The sequence below is a fragment of the Tripterygium wilfordii genome, chromosome 14, assembly GCF_013401445.1.
Source record: "Tripterygium wilfordii isolate XIE 37 chromosome 14, ASM1340144v1, whole genome shotgun sequence".
Classification (NCBI taxonomy): domain Eukaryota; kingdom Viridiplantae; phylum Streptophyta; class Magnoliopsida; order Celastrales; family Celastraceae; genus Tripterygium; species Tripterygium wilfordii.
In genome coordinates, this window is record NC_052245.1 from 4,227,816 (window position 1) to 4,247,908 (window position 20,093).

At 37.6% G+C, this 20,093-nt stretch overlaps 5 protein-coding genes across 9 annotated transcripts; 3 read left to right on the forward strand and 2 right to left on the reverse strand.

Moving 5' to 3' along the window:
• The first annotated feature begins 239 nt into the window (after positions 1 to 239).
• On the forward strand, positions 240 to 2,875 carry LOC120015569 (macro domain-containing protein VPA0103-like). Its single transcript, XM_038868053.1, has 7 exons — positions 240 to 578; positions 1,028 to 1,076; positions 1,169 to 1,271; positions 1,429 to 1,524; positions 1,626 to 1,700; positions 1,946 to 2,015; positions 2,548 to 2,875. The coding sequence occupies exons 1-7, from the start codon at positions 261 to 263 to the stop codon at positions 2,620 to 2,622; spliced, it is 786 nt and encodes a 261-aa protein (XP_038723981.1). The 5' UTR covers positions 240 to 260; the 3' UTR covers positions 2,623 to 2,875.
• A 94-nt stretch (positions 2,876 to 2,969) lies between these two features.
• Positions 2,970 to 7,340, reverse strand: LOC120015571 (reticulon-like protein B16). Of its 3 annotated transcripts, XM_038868057.1 has the most exons (6): positions 7,098 to 7,339; positions 6,842 to 7,007; positions 5,917 to 6,097; positions 5,660 to 5,804; positions 3,547 to 3,616; positions 2,970 to 3,257 (listed from the first exon to the last, which is right to left on the reverse strand). In XM_038868057.1, the coding sequence occupies exons 2-6, from the start codon at positions 6,990 to 6,992 to the stop codon at positions 3,091 to 3,093; spliced, it is 714 nt and encodes a 237-aa protein (XP_038723985.1). In that variant the 5' UTR covers positions 6,993 to 7,007; positions 7,098 to 7,339; the 3' UTR covers positions 2,970 to 3,090. The 3 variants fall into 3 exon arrangements, with proteins under 3 accessions (XP_038723985.1, XP_038723984.1, XP_038723986.1); XM_038868056.1 differs by having other exon boundaries at positions 6,842 to 7,340; XM_038868058.1 differs by having other exon boundaries at positions 5,660 to 5,801; positions 6,842 to 7,337.
• Positions 7,341 to 8,558: 1,218 nt separating this feature from the next.
• LOC120014848 (superoxide dismutase [Mn], mitochondrial) lies at positions 8,559 to 11,442 on the forward strand. Its single transcript, XM_038866930.1, has 6 exons — positions 8,559 to 8,920; positions 9,521 to 9,567; positions 9,654 to 9,779; positions 9,870 to 9,926; positions 10,343 to 10,420; positions 11,074 to 11,442. Exons 1-6 carry the CDS (start codon positions 8,626 to 8,628, stop codon positions 11,167 to 11,169), a joined length of 699 nt encoding a protein of 232 aa, XP_038722858.1. The 5' UTR covers positions 8,559 to 8,625; the 3' UTR covers positions 11,170 to 11,442.
• A 246-nt stretch (positions 11,443 to 11,688) lies between these two features.
• On the forward strand, positions 11,689 to 15,659 carry LOC120014847 (protein WHAT'S THIS FACTOR 9, mitochondrial-like). 3 transcript variants are annotated; one of them, XM_038866929.1, is made up of 4 exons: positions 11,689 to 11,800; positions 12,222 to 13,832; positions 14,534 to 14,605; positions 15,222 to 15,659. In XM_038866929.1, exon 2 carries the CDS (start codon positions 12,316 to 12,318, stop codon positions 13,534 to 13,536), a length of 1,221 nt encoding a protein of 406 aa, XP_038722857.1. In that variant the 5' UTR covers positions 11,689 to 11,800; positions 12,222 to 12,315; the 3' UTR covers positions 13,537 to 13,832; positions 14,534 to 14,605; positions 15,222 to 15,659. The 3 variants fall into 3 exon arrangements, with proteins under 3 accessions (XP_038722857.1, XP_038722856.1, XP_038722855.1); XM_038866928.1 differs by lacking the exon at positions 11,689 to 11,800 and having other exon boundaries at positions 11,825 to 13,832; positions 14,534 to 15,016; XM_038866927.1 differs by lacking the exon at positions 11,689 to 11,800 and having other exon boundaries at positions 11,825 to 13,832.
• Positions 15,622 to 20,062, reverse strand: LOC120014846. Its single transcript, XM_038866926.1, has 13 exons — positions 19,871 to 20,062; positions 19,590 to 19,754; positions 18,726 to 18,824; positions 18,474 to 18,608; positions 18,313 to 18,381; positions 18,139 to 18,235; positions 17,944 to 18,046; positions 17,326 to 17,536; positions 17,012 to 17,125; positions 16,633 to 16,764; positions 16,340 to 16,420; positions 15,965 to 16,081; positions 15,622 to 15,876 (listed from the first exon to the last, which is right to left on the reverse strand). Exons 1-13 carry the CDS (start codon positions 19,967 to 19,969, stop codon positions 15,790 to 15,792), a joined length of 1,509 nt encoding a protein of 502 aa, XP_038722854.1. The 5' UTR covers positions 19,970 to 20,062; the 3' UTR covers positions 15,622 to 15,789.
• Positions 20,063 to 20,093: the final 31 nt, after the last annotated feature.

The window sequence follows — 20,093 nt, forward strand, 5'->3', positions numbered from 1 at the left end:
TAACCGAGTCATCTCTCAAACCTTGACACATACATGTTTAACCCAATCAATTGTTAACCGAGTTATCTCTCGTTACTGCTGGTACAATGTTTTTGTTGGACCATAAAACATCTTTTGTTTTACAAATACAAATGAAGATTGCATCAAAAAATTAAAAAAAAAAAAAAAAAAGAAGTGCAAAATGGACACGTGGCAAAGACCCAATTGGCACAAAACAGCATTATATCATACGACCCTCTAGAGACGACGCAGATCGAAGGATGATCTGTGGAGGCTACAGCCACCCAATTCTCCGGAAAGCTTCAGTCTTGATAAGCAAGAGTAGGACCCAAAGTTACTGTACGGTCATATCCTCCTCTTACTCAAAACCTAGAACTAACGTAGCTCCTCGCCATCTCAAGCTACCCTCTTCTTGGTTTCCGTCATCGGTGATCTTCATGTCGTCGACATCAGCTGCTGCCGGAATGTCTACGGCGTCGTTTGATGGGAATCGTTTCCAGCTCTCTCCCTCGTCCGTTCTCAAAATCGAGAAGGGAGACATCACGCAGTGGTTTGTCGATGGGTCCTCTGATGCTATTGTAAGTCCCCTCTCTCTCGTTCTAGGGTTTTTTTTTGGTTTGTTTTGTTTTCTGTGATTTAGTTAGTCTATTTGCTTTTATTTTTAGTATTTCAGGTGGTCGTTTTTATCTGTTTTTCGAGAGCTGGTTTTCTGTCATGAGTGGTTTTCATGACTGGGTATGCGTCCGTTTTGTTGATTCTTTCATTTTCATGCTCTTATATGCCGGAGAGGGAATGTGGAAATTGAGGTTTTCTTGAAAATATGATATGGACACAGTGAATTTTCACATTGGTTGGTTGGGAATTTAAGCTAAGCACCCAAACTAAATCTTTGTGATGGTAATATATATATACCGGATTTTTTCACTTAAAGTTGATCACTCATTGCCTGATTGTGTATTGACTTGGAAGATTTAACTCTGATATGTGACCATCTATATTTGCATTGATTGAATTGTATCTTATGAAGGTTAATCCTGCAAATGAGCGAATGCTTGGAGGGGGAGGCGCTGATGGGGGTGCTATATCTTTGCCCCATTTTTGGTATAGTTTTTGCTTTACTATCAAGTTCCAAGCTAACTTTGGATTCATTTGGGTGTGTCTTGGTCAGCCATACATAGGGCTGCTGGACCTGAACTCAAAGAAGCATGCTATAAAGTCCTAGAAGTTCGACCTGGTATCCGCTGCCCTACAGGAGAAGCAAGGATTACCCCGTAGGTTCTTCTTATACCTTATTTCTGATGCAGTATCATCTATGTCTAAAATATTGTAGTTACTTTTCAAGTAAGCCTAGGGTATGATGGAGCTCTTTCTTCCCTTTTCAAGGTGTTCGATCATATTTTTACATAGTAACGTGTTTAAAATATGCAGAGGTTTTAAGTTGCCAGTATCTCATGTGATTCATACTGTTGGCCCTATCTATGATGTTGATCCAAACCCTAAAGCCTCATTGACTAATACATACAGGTATGCTATTATCCCCCACTCTGCATTTCTTTATTTGTAGTTGTACTTGTAGGCTTGCTAGTCATCTTGACAAGTATCTATTTTTCATTAAATGATAACAGGAACAGCTTGGTTGTGGCCAAAGACAACAAGATTCAATACATTGCTTTTCCTGCCATATCCTGTGGTGTTTATGGGTAGGTTCACCCAATAGAACTAGCTTTTAACTTTTCCCAAATTTTTTTAATGCTGAATGTAAGATGAACGATTTTGAATGAGTGACGTTAGTGGATGCTGCCATTATATTGCAATTTCTGATAAAATTAAATTTCTGGTCCAGTGATTCTGTATACTTCTCTTAGATTTTTGCATGAGTTGACTCCAGACACTAGTTTTCTATTCTTTTTTTTTCTTTTTTGTTTTTCTTTTTGTTTCTTTTCAGGTATCCTTATGAGGAAGCTGCCTCAGTTGCAATATCTACACTCAAAGAATTTGCAGATGGCATTAAAGAGGTATCATATCTATATTTTGCTTTGTGATATGGTGGTTTTACAGGGGTACGTTTGGATATTGATTCTTGCATTTTATCACATTGTTGTGTCAGTATATAGTTGAGCTTGATTATTGCCTTATCATTTCATGAGTGTGTGAGCAGTGACCAAAACTACAGACTTCTCTATCAGTGTATTGTTCTCTAATGTTAGTCTATTGCTTTTGATGACTGCTTTGAAGCCTTCACAATAACACATGCTTTAGGCCTAACATCCAACTTCTTAGTTGCCATATGAGTGTAGTGCAGATCTTGATAATGAACCAACCATTGTCTATCTTTCCTGTAAAGCTCAATAATTTCTTTCCTTGACTATCTTGTTGCAAAGCATAAGAGTTTTACAGGAAAATCATGTCTAGAGCATGACGACAGCTCGTGTAAATTTCTGTATGCAGGCGCATTTTGTTCTGTTTTTAGACGACATTTATGAAGTTTTACAGGACAAATCACGTCTAGAGTATGACCCAATATTTCGTGTAAATTTCTGTTTGCAGGTCCATTTTGTTCTGTTTTCAGACGACATTTATGAAGCTTGGTTGAAGGCGGCGAAGGAATTACTCCAAGTTTAGCATGGAAATCTAGAATTTTAGTTGGCTCTCTTCATCACTAAGTTGCGACTTGCAAGCATGTAGAGCCATTCAAGTTGTCGGACTTATTATATTATGGGTTTATACCCATATTTTCATGGCAATAAATCGAATGGTTGATGGAATCCATGGAAATGGTAGATTATGAGTGTCATAACTATGGTTGCTTCTACTTGTAAATATAGCAGTAATCGAATGGTTGATGGAATCCATGTAAATGGTAGATTATGAGTGTTATAACTATGGTTGCTTCTACTTCAGTACGCCAAGAACATCCATCTTTTAACTATCAATCAAGGCTATCTAGTGGAGCAGTGGATAGAAAAATGTTGTGATGAGCTAAATCTGCCATTGCATGCAAACGAGATAGAAAAATGCTTTAATATATCATTGGAACAGGCACATATTGAATCAAACTATTACATTCTCATGATGAAATACATACCATGCTTAGGTATCTTTGTCCTTGGATAAACTCCGAGGAATCTTGCTAATAACATTGTCATCTACAATTTTATAGTGCTGAGAAAATTTCCTATGAATCATACCGCAATATTTATCCACGTGCTCCTCATACTTGCTGTATAAAGCAGGTATTGTGATGGAAAAGATGGTTCCTGTGACAGTATCAATGGCAAAAAACAGAAGTGTAAAGCATTGTATCCAAAACAGCAAGTATCACGAAAGCGAAATTAACTGGCAAGAAACAAATTTACTGGAAAGATATAAGCACAGTAATGGATGCTTCATCTAAGCTAGCCTTCAAGGTTTAGACAACAGAATCTAGTTCAGACACTAGGGCACACAAGGTTTATTATCCCGACTTGCCAAATGAGGCTGCAATTTAAAGGGAAAAGGTAGGAAAATTCGAATTCAAATTCAATCGATATACCAAGATGCCCGTACCTATATAGGCAAGTGTGAAGAAGGAGAAGTAGCTACCAATTGCAGACACGAGCCACAAACAAACCACCACCTGTCAGATGTACAATATCGTAACTATATTAGAGTTACTAAAACAGTTGATCAAACAGTGAGAACACACATTCCTTACTATAGATCCTGATTACAATATTCATATAGTGAAGACTGACGAGATATCCAAGGCACCTGCTTACCGAAACCCAGTCAAAACCAGTCCCTATCTACTAGCTACCGAAAACTACATCTTAATCCCAAATTGAATCTCACAACAAATTGCACAGCATTGGCTGAGATCAAGTTTGATTATTAGGTATGTTTGTCATCTGCTAAGGCACAAAGGATTTAGACACCTGCAGTTTCCCTTATGCCACAACGAAGAATTGCAGAAATAGTATGGGAATTTTTTCATGCGAAGCAACACTTAATTTAGCAATTATAACTTTCTAAGTTAAATATCTTCATTTAAGATGCCTTCTCCAATGCTTCAAAGTGGAATTACAGGGCGTTGAGTGAACTAATTACCCCTATTGGGGACGGAGTATATGTGAACTATTTAGCAAGAGTCTTTGGATGTAGAGCCACCTCTTTTTCAACCATCTACTTGGCCTTTGACTTGGAGCACATGTTAATGAAACAAAGATTTGGAATCTGGTGGTTGAGAATTTAGAGAAAAGACTCTCCAGAAACCTTGTTTCTGAGGGAGGAGGACTCACCTCAAAAGCGCCTATCTAAGCTCCCCATATACTGTATCTCTCTATTTCCCATGTCGGCTTCAATTCCCAAGACATTGGAGGATATTCAAAAGAAATTCTTATGGGGAAACTTCCGAGTTTCCAACAAATTTCACTTAGTAAAGTGGAACATTGTTAAGCAACCTAAAAAGTTGGGTGGTATATGCATAAAGCCTCTATCTATCTACAAGAAGGCCCTACTTGGAAAGTGGTTATGGAGATTTGCTAATGAAACAAAAATGGTTTGGTGAGAGGTCATTGCAGAAGTAAACCTCGAATGTAAGGGTTGGATCTCTAAAGGAAAACGAGAAGCACCGAGTTGGGGTGTGGAAAAAAGAAAAAAAAAGAAAAGAAATCTCTGGGACGAGTGGACTGTAAATACCTCTTTCATAGTTGGCAAAGGAAACAATTTAGACTTTAGGAATGATACTTGTTGCATGAATAGCCATCTTCACTCCCAGTTTCCAGAAAGGAAGCTACAATTGAGGATAATTTCTCTCTATTTAACAACCTGGTAGCTTGGAATATGCATTTCTCCAGAATCTAGAGATTGGAATTGAAGGCTTTTAAAAATTACTTCCAGGAAATCAGCAAAATTAAACTGAATACATATGGAAGAATAAAATGGTAGTGTGATACATATGAAGTCAAGAAAGCCTACTCATTTTCACTCCGAAGATCGGATACTATAGATTCATTGAACTTCCCATGGAAACATATTTAGAAACAGAAAATGCCCACGAAGGTAGCTTTTTTCACATAGGAGGTTACTTGGGGTGAAATCTTAGTCTTGGATACTTTGCAAAAGGATGATTCAAATTGGCAAAACAGATCTTCACACGGAAGACGAAGAATCAATTAGGCACGTCACTCTTGATTGCTGCATGCTCAGGAATGTTTTTCTTGAACAGTTGAACTAATGGGGATTGACTTGGTTAAAAAAATTCAGCGGAGGAAGAATTAAAAGTCTGGAACTACAACAGAGGAGCATGCAGGAGTCAAAAACTTTTTAGTTCAATCCGTCATGATGTTTTGTGGATTGTGTGGAAAGGAACGAACAAAAGAGCCTTCAATGGCATAGAGACTCCTTTTCCTATCTATTCCAAGTTTGGCAGAAATCCTACTTGGATGGGAATATCCAGTATGACATAATTGAGTTAATTTTCTAAGGTTGTATTTGGGTGGTACCCCCTGGGTGCTTTATCAATGGATTCTTTCTATGTTGTTCAAAAAAAAAGTTACGAAAATCTGAAATATATATTGGGCAATAAATAGATCCAAGATGCTGTGATGTGCCTTGAATTGAAAGGCTCAATCATGTGGCTCAAAATTTTTTATGACATTTTAAGTGAGCTGATACTTACCTGGAAGAAGAGCCTGAAATCTTTCCCAAGAGTGATGTCATGAGCCATAAGAAGCACATTATTGATTTTAACACGAAATGATGCTGCTGCGTTATTAACCATTTCTTCTGACAAGACTAGCTCTGGCAATGTTTCTAAGTGCCTGCTAATAAAAGAAACAGAAACATAGTCAAAGCAGCCAAAATATTGGGGGGGGGGGATCACAGGGGCAACAAAAATAGATTAACCTATAAATGTGGGGTGGAGATCAGACATACTTATCTCTATAAGCAGCATACTTGGCATGTATAAATAACAAAACAATCAGAATCAGCAAGACATCTGAGCAAATTGTTAAGAATGGTAATCCTGACTGCTCAAACAGAAGCCACAAAATTGTAGCGACAACTATGACACCGAAAGAGACACGACGCCTTTTCCACAAAACAACATCAGCAGCTACCAAAAATGAGAATTAGAAGTTAGTTAAACTTAAAATAAGCATTGTTATTCAATATACCAATACCGTTACAACAGAGGAGAATAAAAATCAATAAATCATAAAAATAGATAGAATTTATAACGGGTGACCAAGTTTACATTGAGTCAATAAATATTAGGCCATCAATTGAGTTTTGTCAAACAGATAGTATCATCATCAAAGTCAAGGAAAAGTTCATCAGACAAAAAACAGACACAAAGATAAATGTGAAGAAGGGGAATATGAGGAGATAAAGGAAGGAGTAGATAAAAAGCAGTTAAATCCCTGTATATAAAGGAAGGAGCTCCCTTTCTGAGCCCTTTTCATCAAAATACCCAAAAATTTGATTAATTTCCTATCAACAATTAAATCTGAATCGTGCCTGGTAACAACAGCCATAAACTTCCCTAGCCATTAACAGTCACTCCATGTAAATCCTAAGAACACACACCAAAAATGGACAATGAACCTTCAATAATGCCAAATATAAAGAAATGTCAATTTTGTTATCCTCCCAGAATGACAATTGATGTAATGAACCTAGAAATAAGTACCAAAAGACCCCAAAATCCCCTTCCATGTTGATACACAGAAAAACCAAAATTGCAAGTTGTTCATCTTGAAGCTGAAAAAGAAAAACACTCAAATTGTTCTACTTTATTCACTTAGAATACCAAAAAGAAGAAAAATCGGAAGATATATCTTTACCATCAATTTCGTACCTTTGCCTCCACCCATGAATTGGTGAACTGTAACTTGCCTACCAAACAACCGATACCCAGAACCACTGCAACAACCAGTCGTTGAAGACTGGAAAGCTGCACCATTTCTTGAACCCCCACCATCCCCAGTCGCATCAACTGAATCCTCCATCAATTTCTCGCCTCACTGCCCCATAGAAAGGATATAGCATTACCAAAATTGAACTGAAAACACAAGTAGAATACAATCTGGATCTAGAAGAGACGTTCTGCTCACAGCGGTTATTGTGGATGAATGGCGAGGGGACACCGCTCACGGCGGTTATCAAGCGAACAGGAAGAAGGTACTGATTACCGCGACTGCACGGAAACGGGTATCAACCATTAACCTGCTCAACGCCCTAGACACCGCACGATTCCGTGATTAATATTTTACACAATCCATTCTATTATTATGAATATTTTTTCTGAAATTTTTTTTTTCCTGGCAAGAACAAACCACAAAAGACAAACTCAAGCTAAAACAAAATTGCAGGTGCCTTTGTCCTACGTTTGGTGAGTAGAACCAAGGTTTTGAAAACCGGAATGGCCGGTTGGACCGATCCAACTGGTGACCGATCATTTGTCTGATCCGATTGATGTGTTAGAGTCGACCGTTAATGAACCGAGATTTTTCAATTGACCGGACAAGTCATTGGTTGAACCTGTCAAAATCGGCTGGTTTTAAAACCAATTCAATTCATTTGTTAAGGTTAAGAAAATATTTTTAAATTTTATTCTTGGTAGGGTTTGAACTCATGAGTTTTTGTTCATTAAAAAAAAATGCTCTAACCACTAAGTTATATGACTTTCTTTGTCTAAAATGACACTTTATTTTAATATAAAGTATTTTACAAATGTTTTCATATATATTGTACCCCCAAACTTTGATCCCAAAAATTCCCCAAATCTATGTGGCATTAAAATAATTATTGGCTAAAAACATATATATAGGGTTCACTTCACATCCAACACTTTACGTTAAATAGGGGTCTTTTGGGGGTCTCAAGCATTATCCATATTGTATTTATATATATATAGATATAAATAATTCATTATATTGAATCCGATTCCAACCCGGTTTGAATCTCGATTGAATCTTTGAACCATGAATCGAAGATTTTTCCGATTCGATCACCAGCCCGATTTTCAAAACCTTGAGTAGAACAAGCCCGAAAACTAGCTTGGGCTTGTTCTTATATGCAAAGCGGGATCAAGCTTGGAATAACCGAGTCTGAGAGGCGCACAAGTGGTCTTGATCGTTGTACAACTGTACTTGGGATCTGTTTATTCGTGTTAGAACAACCACAATAGTAAAATTTTATTCGGCCAATAAAAATGTATTGGATTTTGTGTTTTGTTGATGTGGTTGTATTAGAAGACGTGTTTTGCTGACGTGACTGTATTGGGAGACGTGTTTTGTTGATGTGATTGTATTGAGATTTTGAGATTTGATGTAGTTTTGTTGGGATAACGTGGAAACGTAGAACGTTGTGGCTCTATGTTGGGTGGGAATGAATAATGTATATGAATTTGTGTTTTACTGATATGGTTATACGTGTTTGACTTTTTTGTATAATAGAGCTGAGATTTTTGTTCCAACAAAAATAAAAATGCTCTATTGCATTTGCTCTTACGTGGCGAGATGTCGGCGTCTATAGTCGCATATCCGACGTACGCATATATACAGGACGTCCGCAGCCGTCTGGAGTAGAGTAGAAGTGATAGCATTTACATAGCAGAACCAAAAGTTGCGCAAAATCTCCATGGCTCTCCGTTCGCTCATGACAAGGAAAACCCTCGCGGATTGCCGAGCCTTAGGGCTAGGGTTTACTCAACTGCGGGGATTGAAGACGTTTTCGCTCCCGGATTTACCTTATGACTACGGTGCTTTGGAGCCGGCGATCAGTGGCGAAATCATGCAGCTTCACCACCAGAAGCACCACCAGACCTACATCACCAATTACAATAAGGCTCTCGAGCAGCTTCAAGGTGCCATGGACAAGGGCGACTCCCCTACTGTCGTCAAGTTGCAGAGTGCCATCAAGTTCAATGGAGGAGGTTTTCTCGTTCTCTTTCTCTATAATTCTTTGTGGTGTTTTGTGATCTGTTTTACAATTGAAACTGTTGATGAATTTGAACTGGCGTTGGAGAAAATTATTGACTTTTGGTTGTAGACGATTTTTATACTCATTTGGTATCTTGATTCAAGTATTGTCGCCGGTTATGCGTGTTTTAGCGTTTCGTATTACTCTCTACAACACAACTGCTTAATTCTAGGGTTCAATGACAATGATGTTAAAGATTTCTAAATGAATTGAAATGGTAGAATTGCTAATGTTGCAGAATTTAGTTATTTATGCTCATTTTAATTTTCTTTGGTATGTTTTTTAAATAAGTATCTAGCTCTTATAGTGGAACTTTCTACTGTAGTTGAGATCACTTGAGAAACCAGTTAAGAATATTTGTAAACGGTCTGAAATGGTAGACGCCAATGTGGTGGTGATTTTACAAATGTAATTGTTGCATTATTGTTTTGTTTTGAGTGAAGAATTTGCATAGTAGATCCTGTTATTGTTGTTGAACCCATATAAAGAATAAGTATCGAAACAATTTCATGGTAGTCCTGTGTTTATATGGAATGAATTTTCAATTATGTAGGTCATGTCAACCACTCAATCTTTTGGAAGAATCTTACTCCTGTTCATGTAAGTAAAATCACTTTTGGTCTGGTTTCTTTTAGGCCCTTCTTTCTACTTTCTATACCTAACACTTGCCCTTGGACTTATGACAGGAAGGAGGTGGTGAGCCTCCAAAGGGTTCCTTGGGCTGGGCTATTGACAATCATTTTGGTTCCTTAGAAGCGTTGATACAAAAGATGAATACTGAAGGTGCTTCTCTGCAGGGCTCTGGATGGGTGGTAAGCTCTTGGCCTGTTTAAATTATGACAATAGTTTGTAAGGTTCTGTGCATTCTCTAATTGTTGGTTTGCTCATTTCCTATTTGGCAGTGGCTCGGTGTGGATAAAGAATTGAAGAAGCTTTTGGTTGAAACCACGGCAAATCAGGTAACTTCTCTATTTATTTTTTTAATTATTTACGATCAATTAGGTGGAATTGTCTCTAGCTTTTACTTCTCTATTGGGTTGCACTGGTCCTTGTGCTCTTCAGAACGTACAAATTCATATGCATGACTGATACCGGTTTTGACTGGCAACAGTGCATACTTCTCATAGGAATAGCAGGGCAGATAGGCCTGGCATTGTGAGTCTCGTTATTTGGTATAAATTCCTTGCCGAGGGTACAAGGATTTTGACCTCAAACTGTGCTAATCTTCGGCATGGCTTTGTTGTGGGCTGATTGTGTTGGTCCACTATATTATTAGTACACTTCATGTGGGTTACTGTTTCTTTCTCATACCCCTTTTCCTCCACATTTTACTAGTTATTTGTGGTCATAAGTTAGTTGTGATTTTTCTTGACAGGACCCACTGGTAACGAAAGGGGCAAATCTAGTTCCTTTGCTTGGTATTGATGTTTGGGAGCATGCATACTACTTACAGGTAAGCTTGAACCCTAAATTGCACGCTGCTGTAGCTTTATTTATGTACTTCTTTATAAGTTAAAACTCATTCTACTTAGCTTTGGTAATAAGCTCCATTTTTGTTCATGATGACAAAATGATTGGACGGTAATCCATAATTTTGAAAATATTTTTTTGTTCCCCTGCTTAGATTTGTAGTACTTTGGACTGTTATCAATTTGGGGGTTTAGTTGCTGTAGGATTGTGGTTTAGGGTTTTGGTTAGAAAGGTAGTGGGCATCAAGAAGACTCATGTGACACAACTATGATTCAAATCAAAATTAAAACTGAGTAACCAGCCTGAAAGAAAACTAAGTCATGCCTGCAATCCCCAATGACTAGCTTAGTCTTCCTGCAACCTCGTGCTGGTGACAACTCAATTATCCTGTGCCGTACAGTGGGAGTGGATGCTGTTAAAAAAGGTTCAACGAAACATCCCTTTGCATTGAGCTCTTTCTCTTTTCCTGTCGAGGACGAGTTTTTCATTCGGTTTTGCTTACATGCACATGTTATATGATTATATGTTCTCCCTTTAAAGTTTCTCCGGAAATTTCTGTATTTTTTTTTTGTTTTGCTTTCATGTTCATAATATATATATAATACAGTAATTACTCTTTTTTGTTATGTGCTACAGTACAAGAATGTGAGGCCAGATTATCTGAAAAACATATGGAAAGTTGTGAACTGGAAATATGCCAGCGAAGTTTTTGAGAAAGAATGTGAGCCATGAGCCTACCTCAAAGGTTGGAGGTATCAGAAGATATGAGGTGCCATGCGGCTTGTTAGGTTTAAGATGAAATAAGACAATCTACTGTAATATACGCTGACTTTCTTTCATTGGGGAGATTCAGTAGGGATGTGTTAAAATGAAATAATGTTGGGCCATATACCCTTCTGGTTCTTCTGTCCTTGATCAGTTCCACTGTAGCACGTTCTGAACTATTGGTTTTTTTTTTTAGTCCATGAGGCCTCATCTAAATACGCTGCTCTTGTTCAAGCTAAATTGATTGTAGTTCGTTGATAGTGGAATCACAATTGGTTACTTGTGAATCCAAAATGCATATAATGAGCTCTTTGTTGCCAATCAATTTATTGAAGAAATGCAGACGATTGCTTGAGATCTTAGTGGGAAAGATGAATGGTAAATCTATATGTTACTATTAACCCATCATTTCCACAAACCATAAAATCTACCCAAAAAAAAAAGGAAAAAGCAATCTGTTGCCAATACGCCCAATCCGATGTTAGGATATTGATATTTCATATTTGAGCAGTTAATACGTCGTCGTTTGACGTCTGCAAAAGAATCAAAACTGAAAGCCCAGAGCCAGCCGAACCCTGTTCTGCTCATAACCAACCGGGTGAGTTCTTCTTATTCTATCTTTTTCTTTTCTTAATAATCGAGATTCGAGTGTCTTTTTGATGTGACGATGGAGGCTCTGTTATATGTAGTGTTATTGTCTGTTGTAATCGCTATTCTTTTGTTTATTCTATTTGCTCTACCTTCTTTTTTTTCATTTCGATTGTTATTTCTTCTTCAAAGTTCAAACCATTATCTCCACCACCACCAGCCCTTGATAGTGTTGATTGTAAAAGTTAATTGTTACTGTTAGATTTCTCCTTTTTCTTGCACCTTAATTTGATTTGATTTGTATCAGATTGGTTTTATTTGTCGTAATATTGTTTGTTTTTTTCTTTAAATTTGATGCACAGACGGCTCAGCGAGGTGTATGGCAACTTAGCAACTGCAAAAGCTAACTGTGAATGTGGGTTATTTTTCAGATACACGGAAATTATAAACACCCGCCGCAAGGCGCGGGCCTCCGTAGTTCACTCGTTAAAGACTCAGAATTTGAATGCCCTTTGGACGTTAATCATGCTATTGAAAAACCGCTGCTTCAGAGCCCTAAAAGCTCCAATCTTTTCCCTTTCACTCCAAACCAAGAAACTTCCACACGCATACACCCAGAAGCAGAGTTATGTGGATGTGTACATGCAGTGGAAGAAAGACCCATACTACGACTCCATTGAGCATATATACAGGTCTATAGAGCTCAAGCCCATCATTTCTTTGAAGAATTGCATTGCCCAAGACCCCAATGGCTGCATCCCCATCTCTGCAGTGTCTAAAAGGGGCTTAGAATTTGGTGTATCTATCAAGGTTGTTAAATTTTTGAGGCAATACCCAGCAATCTTTGAGGAATTTACAGGCCCCAATTACAATTTGCCTTGGTTTAAACTTACCCCAGAAGCTGCGGAGATTGATAGAGAAGAGAGAAGGGTGTATGAGGATTGCAGGGAGGATTTCAAAGATAGGTTAAAGAAGTTGATATTGATGACTAAGGAGAAGGTTTTGCCCTTGAAAATAATTCAGGGCATGCAGTGGTATTTGGGATTGCCAGAAGATTTTTTGCATCATGTAGAAAGAAATCTCGATGGGTCTTTTAGGTTTGTGGAGATAGGAGATGGGTTAAGGGGATTGGCTGTTGAGAGTGAGAATAGGGTTTTGTCTCTGTTGCAAAAAACTGTGATGAAGAAAGGGATCTATTCTGGACAGCCAATGGAGGCAATTGCCTTTCCTTTGTTTCCATCAAAAGGTTTGAGGTTGAGGTGCAAAATTGAGAATTGGTTAGATGAGTTCCAAAAGCTTCCATATGTTTCACCTTATGAGGATTATTCACGGTTGGATCCAAGTAGTGATATAGCTGAGAAGAGGGTTGTGGGGTTTCTTCACGAGTTGCTTTCTCTGTTTGTTGAGCATTCAGCTGAGAGAAAGAAGCTTCTGTGCCTTAAGAAGTACTTTGGATTGCCGCAGAAGGTACACAAAGCGTTTGAGAGGCATCCCCATATGTTCTATTTATCTTTTAGAAACAAGACTTGTACTGCAATTCTCAAGGAAGCGTACAATGGTAAATCAGCTATGGAGAAGCACCCAATATTGGGGGTGAGGAAGAAGTACATTAAGTTAATCAAGGAATCGGAGGCTCTATTGAAGAATAGGAGGCTGAATAATCGGGTTGTTGAAAGAGGGAAGTTGGACCTGGATTTGGATAATGTGGATGAAAATGAAGGGGAGATGGCAGAAGGCACTTTGTAGACTGGATTTTCCCAATTTCCAGGGGATTAGTTATGAGTTTTAGCCTTTGGCTTATTGGTGGGTTTATTTTCTGACAATCTTGGTGTCACAAGTTTATACATGAGAACAATCTGCAATGCCAGCAGAAGCTATGTGCTGTGGGTTGCCCTTTACCATTAGATGATATATATTTTCATGGAGGTATGGAGAGCACTTACAAGAAGATTTTACTTGAGATAAGTTTGCTTGCAATTGTTTAAGACAGATGACATTTGGAAGTTGCGCTCAAGTATTTTGTCATGGCCATTGTCAGAGAGGTATATATATATTTGAGGGTCTTATTTACTTAAAGTCAGGGTCATTTACATGTTAATGACATTGCACAAAAACCATTTGTGTTGTTACATGCATGTTACAATGGAAGCTATAATTTAGTTCTGCAGATTCAATGGCTATAATGAGCTCTCTGTTGCCAATCGATTTATTGAAGAAATAGAAACGTTTGCTTTAGATCTTAGTTTACACTGTATAACATGGGAAAGATGAATAGCAAATCTACATGTATAACATGATATGATATTGACCTATCATTTCCAGAAACCATAAAATCTCAAAAACAAAAAACAGAGGGGAAAAAAGCCCAGTCAGCCGAACCCTGTTCTGCACCATAACAAACGGGGCGAGTTCTTCTTATTCTCTCCTTTTCTTTTCTTAATAATGGAGATATGAGTGTCTTTTTGATGTGACGATGGAGGCTTTGTTATATGTACTGTTAGTGTCTGTTGTAATCTCTATTCTTTTGTTTAGTCCATTTGCTCTACCTTTTCATTTCAATTTTTCTTTCCTCTTCAGACCATTATCATCTCCACCACCAGCCCTTGATGATGATGATGATTAAAGTTAGTTGTTACTGTTAGATATCGCCATTAATGGAGCACCTTAATTTTATTTGATTTGTGTCAGATTCATTTTATTTATGGTAATATTATTTGTTTTATTCTTTAAATTTGATGCACAGATGGCTCTGCGAGGTGTTGCAAAAGCCAACTGTGAGCTACTGTGATTGGGGTGGCAGTAGTAGGGGTATCAGGTATCGTTTTGGAGCCAGTTTGCATCTTCAGACATACTTGTTAACAAAACTGAAAAGAATGTTAGTCTTAAAGATAGTCTCTGGCAAATGTTGTAGAGGTTGCATCATTATTTGTTGCGCATATGGTGATTTGATCTGCATTTTCGTGCACTTTAGTTTGATGTGCTTTTCTGTTTATCTCTCGAGTTAATTGCTCCATGTTTCTCCTCTCCCTTTGTCCCACTTTAGAGTGTGTGGAGTTACTGGAATATGTTTTTCCTTCTTAACTTTCTTTGCCTTTCCTATCTTTCCATAGATCCAAGTTGTCTTCCAATAAATTTTTAGTTTATAAGAAAGCTGAACAATCTAATGCGATGAAGAGAACACTGGAGATATCATCCTTGCAGTGCCACAAGATGACTCTCTTATCAGGTTTTGGTTTGTACTCACTGAGCATCACATTTTCTCCTTCAGAAACTTATTTTGTGCCATTTTGCTAAGGCTTTCAATGATACCTGAAGAAGTATGAAATGAGTAAATTAATTTTCATTAGAGACGTTTCGCTTTATGTCTAAGCTGAGTTCTATCAGTTTCTCATCCTTGTTGATTGACCTCGGTCATTGTTTTTCCCTTGAAGGAAATTTTCATCGTATAAAATGTGCCATTTTGTTTGGGGCTAGACAACTTCAAGAGATCTTCCAGCTACCAGGTGAAACTCAAACAGAACAGGACCATTATGCTTGATAACATTGAAGACAGGCTCCTTGTGCCTTTTATGTTCTTCAAAATCATTTGGATCAGCACAGACAAGTAGACGAGCTCTGATATTGAAGCGATCCTATATATGTTTTGAGCGAAGCATGGTGCCTGATAGTAGGGAGACTCTGTTCCATCTTGGTTCATAGCAATGACTTCCTTGCTGTCTTATAATCTCAACAGATCAAAAGAGGGGCCTGCAAATTCTAGTTCTAAAAGATTGATTAGCTATTCATTGCTACTAATCCATAACTTTCTATGTCATTATTATCTGCAGAATGTGAAAAACTCTACTTAAATATATGCCTTTTCAGCGTCAGAATATTTTATCCTTGAGTATTTATAACTACAAGTCTGTACACAATCAATACAACTGAATTTGCTCAAAAAATAGCTCTCCATTACTCCACATTTCATTTCTATTGTGACTTGCAGCAAAACCAAAACTTTCAAGAGGTGGAAACAGCTTGAAACTTTGCAAAGTGTTGTTGCCGTTGTCCCAAATGAAATGCGGTGACTATCCACAATAGGCATGCCTTGAGACAAAGCGGAAATGCAATTTATTAGAGGTGAGACCAAAGGGGAAGCAACAATTAAGTTACATAAAAATTAATTCACACATACAGGCAGAGCATAGAGAGAGACTGTTGAAGTTTCCCCATGAAGAGTGCTGGAAAGAAATTTGTACATTCCTGCCGCTGTAGCATCACCAAGTCGTTGAACGATCACATCTATGCATAGCTGCATTGCCATATGTTTTGATTAGCCATGATTTAGATGAGGCATCATCCATATTACCCCTGACAGGGTGTCAATTCCCTTCTCTAATGGCAAGCAAATTAACTTGCGATACGAGAACTGAGAAGAACACTCGAAAAGATGATAACGAAGCAGGATGAATGAATAAAATGTCCATGCAGTGCTTGCATACGAGTTTTGGGGTAGATAGTTCGTTAACACGCACAAAAAAATAAAATCCTAGTTGGCAAAACTGCATACCTTAGCTTTGTATTTCTCATCCTGTGAGACAACTGTAAATAGCAGTTCTCTTCCAGGCCTAGTTACAACGTAAGTAGTTACCTGCATATCAACAAAGACAAATTGAGATCAACTCAATTATCTAGGAAATCATTTGCATTCTATGACCAATTGAATTTGCCTATGAGAACTCCAAAGCTGGAAAAAAAAAGAAAGCATTAACCGAATCTATAGCCAGAGTATAGCTGCTCGAGCAGTGCAGCCAAAATAAAAGGCCACAGTTGAGAAAGAACCGGAAAGGAAGTTATGAAGACCTTTCTTAAAGTCTCAGAAATGGCAACTGCAACCCAGGTTGGCCAAACAGCAACAGCAACCAAGTTTGAAAAAGCAACAACTGGAGCAGAACATAGAGCTGTAGTAATCCCAGCAATGGTAAGAATTCGCCCCTGCAATTTAATTTGGTAAGTGAAGCAATACAAATTATTATCATAGAGAAACAAAAAGAATGCAGAAATTTATAAAGCAGGGTTCAAATCCTAAAAGTACACTTCAACAAAACACGAAAAAAATATCACATGCTGATGAAAGGCAGAAACAGCCAAGAATGCCATAATCTTCCATAATTTTATTTCTTCACAACCAGATATGGCATCATAACTATCAGAAAATAAATTTATTTTAAGTTGGACATACTGTTAATGTAAGTTGTCCAGTAAGGATAAAAATAGCAATCCAGCTATTTATCTGGGCAAACAATCTTCTTCTGCCAAGAGAGCTTGTAACTGTCATGGCTATTACAGTGACTTTCTGCATCCACAGAACAAAGCAAGGATTATTGTTTACCATGAGGAAAAATCAATCTGGAAAAAACTCTCATTTTCCTCTGAAGCTTTAAGGAAAAACAGTTATCACTATAAACAATTCAAGGTAAAAAATTAAATTGTAACCCACCATCTTATTTTGAAACACTAACTTAATATCCACACAGTGATCAAAGGGTGTTGTACCTGAAAATAGAAGAACGAGGAGACAACTGCACCCAACCACAAGAATAAGGACACAGACAATAAGTACTTTGAGGCAAATATGAGCTGGAATCCATCTAAGATAGCCCAGACATGAGGCTTTGGCATATGTGCAGTTGATCGAGGGGATAAAGCTTTTAAAGAAGGTGCTGTCTGCCCATTAGCGTCACTTTGTTGATCAGGTATATCTTCTCTAAAAGCAAAAGAAACAATGATCAAAAGATGATAAACAAATGAGAGCTTAGAACGTAAAATGCAGTACATGACTTTTTATAATACCAGATAATGATAAACCTTCTTCAAAAAATTTCCTAGAAAATTATGTAGAGCAGCTTGTAGCAGTTAATTCAAGATAATACACAATCAGATAAGTAACAATAATATGACGCTGATGCCATGAGCTGCATGCAACTCAAAGAAGTTCAAGATATTCAGCAGCAAATCGGAAATCAACAATCAAGGAGAAAGCAAAACAAGAAGCAGTAAAAAAATAAGTATTTTCAAAATATCTATCTTAATTTTAAATCTCGATGATGCATTAGATGGCATCAATAGAAATATATACATCTGAAGCAGGGAAAAAAATATAAAGCAGCTGACCTGATGGGAGATAATTCTTCAGGGACAAGGGATATATCCTTACTGATCCCTTTTGATGACTGTGCCGCAAGCTCCATTAACAGAGCCGCAAATAAAAGTAAGACTGCAAGTGATAAAGAATGATCATACATGCAAAGTCCCAACCAAAATGCAAAACGTATTTCATATTTCCAAATTTTAGATAAGCATACACACATGGTCCGAGCCAAGCCAATCCTGCAGTAAACAAAGATCCAAAAAGCTGGCCAAATGTGGCACCAGCACCAATGAACCCAAATAGTCTTGAACCTGACTGAATTCAAGAGAAAGATCATTGGTAAACTGCAAACAGAACTCCTTTCATAAGAGACCATGTGGCTGTATACAGACCTCACTATCCATCACGTCAATTATCCTAGCCCAGGTTGAAGAAATAGTGATAAGATTAAGCAAAGCAAGCTTCAAAAAGGCAGAAATTTCAGTCAGATCCTGAATCTGAAAATCCTCAGAAATGTTAATGGCCAAAACCAATCACATATAACTAGTCATACCCAAAGGAACAATCCAGTTCTCACTGAAATGTAAAACAAATCATAGTTTCCCCAACCTCCGGAAGGAGCAGGAATGGTTTGATTCGCATCGACTTTTAGATCCTCCTTTAACTCAGAAGATATGGCAATGATACCCTAGACATGAAAGTAAGTCCAACTAAATAGAATGAGGTATCCCAATTAAATGAATATGGAACACAGAATTGACGTATAAGTATCCGAAAGCAATCCTATCATCAACTTTTTATTTACCTTTGGATTGACTGATGTATATCCTGGAGAGGAAAAGTGCCACAGGACGAAGAATATCACAAGAGACAAACTAAAAAACCTGTGTACCAGAACCAAAGCCTGGAATTTCAAGAAGCGCCTATTACAGGACGAAATGAAAAATAATATAAATAAAAGGTCATAACTAGTAAGAATCAGCTAAAAGTACTACATATGAAAATACATTTCCCTTTTGCAAAGAAAATGATTAGTTAGAGCAATAAGATAGGAAAATGCTCAAATAAAATTGTTTACTAAAGCAAAGCTAATCATAACTTGCAATAAGCTTATAGAAAGATATGTTAGAGAATTGCCCCATACACATAAGAAGCTAAATTATCCTTAATTTGCACTGCGCATTAAGATTGTGGCTGCCAGGGGGATCTTTGCTGCATATTCTCAAAATCGGAATCTCCTGAAGAAATGCAGACACCAATACTTTTAAGCAAAGCGAAAAGATGCATGATGGACTTCTATATATTGAGTATGGCAAACCACTCCTTTCAATGCTTATAATTATGCTCCCTAGTCTCAGGTTTAGCAAAACCTTATAACCTCACATTGTGTTTTCCGTTAGCAGCTACAATTACATAACTAGAAAAAAAAAATATTGCCATGTATGTGATATATGTACACCCAAACTATCAGCAAATTGAATTGTTTCACTATCTAACGTTTAAAAAACATTTGATAGCAAAAATAATTATATTATAAACTGATATTAAAACTAATATCATAAGGTGATGTCCATTCAAAATAAAATTACTTCAAATCAAAAGGAAGAAAAAGAAAAGCCATCTATCAGATGACAAATGATCAAGAGAAGAAAAAAGAAAGTGCACTAACTTTGGCCTTGGAGAAATTCGGCAAAGAGAAAATGAGAGTAGAAAGAGGAGCGGCAATCAAGGTGAGGACTAGCGAACCCACAAACAGGCCAGGAAGGTTTGATAATCCGAGAGAGATTGCACCATCATCCCGCAAAGGCAGCACCACAAAATAAGCGCTCAAAATCTGCGATTTGAGATCACAAAATCAATCACGAAGATCCAAAATCGAAACCCAAAACAAAAAACTCAATCTTTTTTTGAATTGCGAGACACGGATAGAGCTGTATGGTATGTGATTACAAAGAAGAAGCATGAGGAGGAATGGAGCAGAGCAGAGGTCTCGTGAGGGTGCACCGAGACGAATGTGGACAGGATGGCATGTAAACGGGACCTGCTCATCCTTCTCTCTTGCACTCTGGAATGGGTGACCCCGACAAAGAGAAAACACTTCGAAACAACGATCCCGATTCAATATCTCATTCTGCAGCTTCAAGGTCAAAGCATGGCCCTTTTTATTTTATTT

Coding starts and splice junctions, on each gene's coding strand:
- LOC120015571 (XM_038868056.1), bottom strand. CDS start 6,992: ATGGAGGATTCAGTTGATGCGACTGGGGATGGTGGGGGTTCAAGAAAT. Junction 5,805..5,916: donor TATGCTGCTTATAGAGATAA/GTATGTCTGATC, acceptor TTCTTTTATTAG/CAGGCACTTAGAAACATTGC. Junction 3,258..3,546: donor CTTCACACTTGCCTATATAG/GTACGGGCATCT, acceptor ATACTGTCACAG/GAACCATCTTTTCCATCACA.
- LOC120014847 (XM_038866928.1), top strand. CDS start 12,145: ATGCACAGACGGCTCAGCGAGGTGTATGGCAACTTAGCAACTGCAAAA.
- LOC120014848 (XM_038866930.1), top strand. CDS start 8,626: ATGGCTCTCCGTTCGCTCATGACAAGGAAAACCCTCGCGGATTGCCGA. Junction 9,780..9,869: donor TGCAGGGCTCTGGATGGGTG/GTAAGCTCTTGG, acceptor CCTATTTGGCAG/TGGCTCGGTGTGGATAAAGA. Junction 9,927..10,342: donor TTGAAACCACGGCAAATCAG/GTAACTTCTCTA, acceptor TTTTCTTGACAG/GACCCACTGGTAACGAAAGG.
- LOC120014846 (XM_038866926.1), bottom strand. CDS start 19,969: ATGAGCAGGTCCCGTTTACATGCCATCCTGTCCACATTCGTCTCGGTG. Junction 19,755..19,870: donor CCTCCTCATGCTTCTTCTTT/GTAATCACATAC, acceptor CTCAAATCGCAG/ATTTTGAGCGCTTATTTTGT. Junction 18,382..18,473: donor GAACTGGATTGTTCCTTTGG/GTATGACTAGTT, acceptor GCCTTTTTGAAG/CTTGCTTTGCTTAATCTTAT.
- LOC120015569 (XM_038868053.1), top strand. CDS start 261: ATGATCTGTGGAGGCTACAGCCACCCAATTCTCCGGAAAGCTTCAGTC. Junction 579..1,027: donor ATGGGTCCTCTGATGCTATT/GTAAGTCCCCTC, acceptor TATCTTATGAAG/GTTAATCCTGCAAATGAGCG. Junction 1,272..1,428: donor GGAGAAGCAAGGATTACCCC/GTAGGTTCTTCT, acceptor TAAAATATGCAG/AGGTTTTAAGTTGCCAGTAT.